General features: G+C 33.9%; 1 protein-coding gene across 1 annotated transcript in view; it reads right to left on the bottom strand.

Moving 5' to 3' along the window:
* Nucleotides 1–885: 885 nt before the first annotated feature.
* cnpy1 (canopy FGF signaling regulator 1) overlaps nt 886–7,799 on the bottom strand; it is an 82,464-nt gene continuing 75,550 nt past the window's right edge. Inside the window, exons 3-5 of the mRNA XM_048523965.2 lie at nt 4,109–4,315; nt 3,658–3,754; nt 886–1,770 (exon numbers count right to left, since the gene is read on the bottom strand). Coding sequence (XP_048379922.1) covers nt 1,727–1,770; nt 3,658–3,754; nt 4,109–4,315 — 348 coding nt within the window. The 3' untranslated portion in view covers nt 886–1,726. The remainder of the gene's footprint in view (nt 1,771–3,657; nt 3,755–4,108; nt 4,316–7,799) is intronic.

The following is a 7,799-nucleotide window of genomic DNA, read 5'->3' as shown; positions in this document are numbered from 1 at the left end:
AAAACATTAGTAAAAGACTATTTAACCAAAAATAAAATCAACTGGTAAACTGGATGCTTCGTTCGGAATGAAACGATGGCCTTATCCTACAAAGTTCAGTTGGGACAAAAAGAATGAATGTTCAAATATGCGTTTAAAAGGGACATCGTGAATAAAATTCCCACGAGTTTACACTTCCCAGCAGGACTCTGCATTGAATTACAAGTATGTGCTTTCCGCGAAAAAAAACACACACGAGAGGACCTTCACACCATTAATGGAGCCTGTACAATTTCAAATGTAAACGCGGTAGGCCGAGTTACCACTTTGCCGCTATTATCAAAGAATCGAAAATATTTCAAAGTATCTGCATAATAAACATTCACTTACTTAAATCGTGAGCTGGAAACAGCTAAATAGGCTGTTTATAGGTTTTCAACGTGTTCAGTTCATTTCAAAATTGAAAGTTCCTGTTTAAACTGGACATTCTCTAAGACTTTGACCTCCTGACCATAGATTATGTGTCAATTTCAGCATTATAAAGAAACAATTACGGAGCCAATGACAGCAGCTTCATGTTTTAAGGGATTTTTGGTTTCACGAAGTGACAATGCAGGTTACTTGTATATTTGCTAAAAATTAATCGATTTGAAAGTAAAAACACATTTGCCGACACTTGCACGTTGTCTTCCTGTTATTCTAATCCATTGAAGAGTGCATTGAAAAAAACATTCCAGCTCAAGATGGGTGCATAATTGAAAACGAATCTAATTTGAGGAAAGGTTTTCTCTTAAAACATATTCTGTTTCAAACGGAGCAGTGTGAATAGCCCAAACATCAATTAAAAATGATCAAAAAGTTTAAAGGCAATAAGATTTTAAATTAATGTAGGTTTTTTATTTTCACTACAAAAGCATGTTAGAAGTATATTAAATGTACTAAGCCGACAGCGAATTTAAAAAAAATTGATCTATGTGGATTATAAATACATTAGTTTCAGTTTCATTTAACAAATGGTACAGATTTGAACTAAATGAGTTAAGGCAACAAAATACGCTTAATTGAGAAATGAAAATTTCTGCTCCTTCAGTAGAATGAAAGGACTTCATTGTGATGTGAAGTTTACAGCAAATTAAGTTATTTATTTTTGAACAAGAATATCAAACAGCCAAACTGCAATGGACAAACCTAAAAGTTTGCAGAACAATCAAAGAATAAAATAAAAGTTAGATTTTGGGGGTGATGGAGACTTCTGCGTACTCTTTAAAAATTTAATTCATAAGCTGCAAGAAAATGACAATCCCGATAACTAGCTTAAAACTCTAATAAATCCATTATTTTAGAATAAAAATGTAATTTTATTTGGAAGCACAGATTATAAAATTGAAAATAATCCTAGAGAAAAATCATCACATAATTTATTTGAACAAAGAGAGAGGAAAAGTACCAAGTATTATTTTCTGGTTTGTGTGTTAAGCTAAAAATATTTCTGAAGGTAGATTATTGGTTTAAAATTATTCTTGGCTACAAAATCTGTTTAATAAATTTGTGGATAATATGAAAACATCAGAACATATCAAGAGTTATCAAACAACAGCCATAATGAAAGTATCTGAATTAGTGGTTCGTGAAGAGTAGGCAACATATTCAGAGCAGCAGTCCTGGTCCAGTGTAAATTCACCAGCTGTTGATGCAGTCATTTATAATGCTCCCAGTCCAACTTGATATGCACCAGTTCTTTACAGGATTATAGATCAGAGCGAGGAGTTTGTCTAGATAGATCACATATCTCTGGGATGGGGAAAAGACAAATAAATAAATACTTCAAGTTTACATTTTTGATATCATTTATGAAATGTTCCAATAACTAATGATACATTAATTGCTGAAGTTTTGCACCAGGTTAAGTTGATTGAATAATATTTTGCGGAGGGCCAATGGAAAAAAAATTAGCTTTGGCAAAAAGCAATTTTTAAAAGAGAAATCTTATTATGTCTTGCAGTAAGAAGTAGGTTTTCCAAAAGTCAATTGTTTTGATTCTTTAAAAATCAGAACAAGCCTGATGAAACAGTGGAACAGATATTTTTAAACCACCTGTTACAAACAATCCAAAATTCAATGTCATTTTGTACTGTTTAAAGAAAAATTCACTAAATTTCGTATATTACATTGAAGTAAACAGACCTTTGCACTGAATACCTCTACAATGCCTTCAAGTTGATTCCAAACATAAATCTTAAAGCTAATTCACAACCCAGATTTTTGATTGATATGTTCTGCAGTCCTTGTACTAAAGATTGCAGCAAACCTCTGAACACAAGTTTCTATTTTTATGTGAATTATGTTGGGAAAACAAAGCTGCTATTTTAATTTTAAAAAGTTTAAAACATACAAAGCATTCAAAAATCTGTGGAGATAATTTTAAATTATACTGCTGTCAGCCTGAGTTCAAAATGAAGATCATATTTAAAATGTAAAGTTCCACTTATGCAGAATATGAAAGTATATTTCAGTCTGTTATGTTTGCTTAATAGCTTGTTAAACATACAAAATAAAGGTTCACCATAGTAACGTTTACAGAAACAGACAAGAGCTGACTTGATAGATCAGACTCAATTTTTATGAACTGAAGATCTTATCAGACAGTAATATTCAAATATTCCTACTATATTACTAATGAATCTCACGAAAAATCGATTTTTGAGATTGTGAATTACAAAAGGGAAATATTTCTCATCTTCAATGCCAGATAAACCTTGTTTTTGTAACCACAGTTCACTTTAGTCTGTTACAAATATGTACCAACTTTCCTCCTCATTTGCACAAATTAAATTAGAAACTCTCACAACAAACTAGTAATCAGCAGTGTTTTGTATAACCAACTCTCCTAAGCTGTAATATTTTTCTAAGTTTATTTTTATTTATCTTTGTGAACTGATCTGGATCTTCAGTCAAAATTAAACAGCAAAATACACAACTAAATTTTAAAGGTAGTTTAGATCCCCAAGATGATTTAACATTAGCTTGAAATAAAACAATGGCACTAGTGAGAAACATAAGAAACGTCTTCAAGAATTAGCAAAAACAAGCTACTATTCACAGATACATTAGACACATCAAGTGAAATGTTGAAATTAAAGCTTTGCAGCATTTAACTATTTGAAATTAACATTACGATTCATCACCTTTTTATTAGCATCTCCATGGATGGAAAAGTATATTAGTTATTAACGATAGACTCTAATCAAAAGAAAATTGAGATTTTAGCCACTTATTCCCTAAAGAATCTCATTTCAGCTAAGGGGATTTTCAGCAGGCAGCTTTTCTGAATACTAATGGAACCAGTCATAAACAGTGGGATACAATTAGCTAAACACACACTATATCTACTTACCAGTAAACTATATTTGATTCAATTTATAGAAAATAATTTATTGAAACAGAACAAGTTTTAAGTTGCATATAAACAAGACAGTTTGAACTGACCATAAATAGCAATAATTAGGCAATAGTTCCACTTGGCTAATGGTAGCTTAACGGAAGAAACTTAGATGTGCAAGTGATGACCCAAACTACTTAATCAGATTAAAAGATTTCTCTCCCATCCAACGTAATCGATACAATATAGATATAAGAAACTGACAAAAAGAAGTATAACATCCACATGAGATGCAGTACCTGATTTCTCGTTGCACAGCTTGTCAGCCACATGGTCTGCCTCATGGGCAAACAGAGAAATTATTTCCTCTTCGTATTCTTCTAGTATACTTTCACACTAAGATCAGAAATAGTAGGATAGCATTAAAGTTCAAAATGGACAAAATGAATTACAGTCATTGTTTTGAAACATAATTCTAGGTGTTCCTTTGTTACCTGCTGCCATTTTCTATTGCCTACATCTACACCAACATAGCAAAAACCAATTTGTAATATTTTCACATTAAAATAACATGGAACTGCAAAAATGTGATCACCAGCTAATTACCATTCTGTTACCACATTTCTTTTCGGTTTATTTTTAAAACAATTTAAAACCTCAGTAGCATAATTTTTAATGCCGATTTCATGAACTGAAGTTTTGGTGCCCTCTGCTGTAATAGCTGCCTGTTCACACAAAATAAATCCTTACCACAAACTTTAGTGATTTAGAATTTTCAGGATCAAACTTGAAATTTTTAAAATCTACTGAACCCAATTTCTCAGAATCCCTTGGAGCAAATCTCATGTAAGTTTTCTTCTGGGTCTCTGGATCCACGTATAATGCATAATCATCCATATTTGAACATACAGTTTCAAAGAGTTCAAGTAGATGGGTCTCTGACTTAGCATATGGAATCTGCAAGAAAACACAATATGATCAATGCATTATGCATTTTATTTTTTAAAAGAAAACCTCAAAACAAGCAATGCAACTCAAGTTGAAAAACATCCTAGTATTTGCTTTGGCCATCTTTGTTCATTTCAAATACATTTGTGGTCCAGTCAAAAAATCCCAAAAAATGTGAAGAAAAAACTCACTTCAGAAAATTAAGTAAGTGGACCACCATAACTCGTTTGTTCAATGACTGGCCAGTCTAGACACTGTTCATTTGCCCGCCAGCAGCTGTGTAATCCTTGTTCAGGATTCAGAGGGGAAGTCAGGGCCCAAAAGTCAGTCAGGTCTACAGTCTCAATTTTCATTTCCTGGAATAAATGTTGCAGAATTGTCTCATCTCCTCCCCCTTACCAAATTTAAGAAAAACTCTACACCTATCTTCTGAGAGTGAACTGCCCACAAAAAAATGTACAAGAGGTCAGAATAGCACTTTGCCTGAATAACTGGACAAAAAGTTTTAACTGTCTAGACAGGTCAAGGTGCAAAACGAACCCCATTGCTTTCTCCGGAAGGGTTTCAATTGAAGCCAAGTACAGGGTAAACAGCAGAGATACATCCGCAGGCCTTCGCGAGTCCCTCCTGCCACCCTCCACTGATCAAAGTAGGAAGTTTGCATGACAACTGCAGTCAAAGGGCTGAATCGCTGATGAACTCTATTTCAGCAATGTAGATATGGCCAGATTCCATTGTCTCCTTTCAAACACAGTATGGCCCCTTCCGGTCTTCGTGATTACATTATGGATGCATTTTCACATAAGCAGTTCATTCACACAAAAGGTTTCTCCTTGCTTCACTACCATCTGATCAAAAAGCAAATACATCAGTGCCTAAACATTAAAATTAGTGTTTTACTGACGATATTACTAGCTCAGAGGTTTTTTCTATTTTACTGACCGGATACAATTATTCGTGCAGAACGAAGCAACTTGCCTTTACAGAACTTTGTTTGTAAGATAAATCACAGGTCAAGATTTTTGGTAAAAAATCATGTAGGGAAAATTATATAAACATTTAGACCTTATGCTATATCTGCATAAAACAACATTGCTACCATCACTGTGGACAACATCAATTCTCTAGTGGATTTGTAACAAATCAATGTTACAGAGCACCATTAAGCTAGGTTTGAGAAAAAAAACACTTTTCCTCAACATTGTCATAGGAATTTAAATGCATTATATTCCTAGAAGCATTTCTGTATGTGAGGGAGAGGAGGGAAAAAAACACATTGCACTCTGCCAATAGAAAAGATGTCTGAGATACTGCCCTGTAATTTGCGGCTCCCATTGAAATAAGAATGAAGAGACTGCCATTATTAAAATGTGATGGAAGAGAGTCACAATCAATTTTTCCTGTCTACACAGACAAAAGTTTCTTATCTTACTAAAAAAATAAGACTGATGCTTTGCAAAGAGGTGATAAAGGTGAAGTGCTTTGGATTTTTCCAATGTTGAAACACAATAGAATGTATTCCCACCTTCAGGATAACGAAAGCATTTTTTAAAATAGAGATAGCCAAACTGCTAGTGAAAATGCATTTGCAGAACATTTTATGTAAGAAAGATTGTTTACACCACATAAATATGATTTTAAAAAGACAAGAACGACTGCTCAGGATACTAGAAATCTGCAACTTGGAAGAAAACAAATCTAAAAAAAGTTTGTGCTTACTAAGTAGATACAAAACATTAAAATTTCACCCCTTTGAATTTTGAAAGCAGTTCCTTTAAGTTGCGGTTTTATTTTAATGATTGCTGTCCAGCTTCCATGGCTGGTTCATGACTGTTAAATTACACAAATCAATGTTTTCTACCACAATGTTTTTTAAATGATATATCAAAAATATTAGTTTTGTTTTGCTTCAGTTAGAGGAATTTATTACTTTTAAAAAGTTAGCATTCCAAATGCATGACTACAGAGTTTAACCACAATCTTTTCTTCATATGCAGAATTTAAAGCATCAACTTAAGACCGAATACAAAGATTATATTGCTATGTGTTAACACTTGCTTCAATCTAAATATGACCCAGATAAAAACAAAACTGCAGCTTTTCTGCAGCAATTTGTTTAGAATGAGAAAGTCTTGTAAGTTCATTTCAAGCCTATATTATGTATTACAAGCCCATTTGTCCAATTGGGCTCCATACATGTTTGGTCTAAAATTGCTTATTTTAAAGAGGAACTGAAAACATTTGATTCAAAAAATTCTGCTCAGGTTATTAGAAATAACAGCTAAGGGAATGGAACTATTCTATAAACTTTCGACTCAATTTAATCTAGTATACTTTTGAGCAATTAAATACACTTCTGTTAAGATGATACCTAGTATATCAATTTAAACTTTTTGGAAATTAAGAGTATTACAGTACTGAACAGAACAGAAACAAAAATACAAAAGTACGAAAATTGGAAGAAAGAAAACCTAAAGCTGTTTACAGCAAACTAATCTTCTCAATGCTTTGAAAAATGACCCATGAGGTCCAAATCAAAACCATATTGTCCATGGTTTACATAGTAACTGTCAGATGTCAGTCTTCAGCCTCGAGCCACCTTTTAATGAAACCCCTTAAGTCATTTTTTTTTAAACTGAAGGTGAACAATAAAATTCCACAGAGTATACTTGACAATTATTCAGTGAGTTAGCGTTAATGTCGGCCACAGAGGATCATGGGAACATGGCACCTACAACTCAGTCAAGTAAAGACATCTGGTGTGACAATCTAAAAAGTAGTGATATATAAGCTGTGAGAAATTCTAATAAAAATATTTTTAAAAAAATATTAAGTTTGATAAACTAAGTAGTTCACACATATGCAATTTCTTAGAACACAGAACATAGAACAGTACAGGCTCTTCGGCCCAAAATGTTGTGCTGAACTTTTACCCTAAACCTAAGGTCCATCTAACCTCCACCCCTATCTTACACTATCATCCATATGCCTATCTAACAGTTGCTTAAATGCCCCTATTGAGGCCAACTCCACTACCCTCTCCGGCAATGCATTCCACGTACCAAACACTCTCTGAGCAAAGAGCCTACCTCTGACGTCTCCTCGACATACCTACCTCCACTCACTTTAAAATTATGCCCCCTTGTAACAACTACATCCACCCTTGGAAACATTCGCTGGCTGTCTATTCTATCAATACCTCTGATCATTTTGCACACCTCTATCAAGTCACCTCCCATCCTTCATCGTTCTAAAGAGAAAAGCCCTAGCTCGCTCAACCTTTCCTCATAAGGCCTTCCCTCCATTCCAGGCAACACCCTGGTAAATCTCACCTGCACCTTTTCCAATGCTTCCACATCTTTCCTGTAATAAGGCAACCAGAACTGGACATAATACTCCAGATGTGGCCAAACCAGGCTTTTGTATAACTGCAGCATAACTTCACGGTTCTTGAACTCAATCTCTCTATTAACGAAAGCTAACATGCCATACA

The sequence above is a fragment of the Stegostoma tigrinum genome, chromosome 2, assembly GCF_030684315.1.
Source record: "Stegostoma tigrinum isolate sSteTig4 chromosome 2, sSteTig4.hap1, whole genome shotgun sequence".
In the NCBI taxonomy this organism is placed as follows: Eukaryota; Metazoa; Chordata; class Chondrichthyes; order Orectolobiformes; family Stegostomatidae; genus Stegostoma; species Stegostoma tigrinum.
Note: the sequence above shows the minus strand (reverse complement) of the source record. Positions and strands in the feature narration are given on the sequence as shown.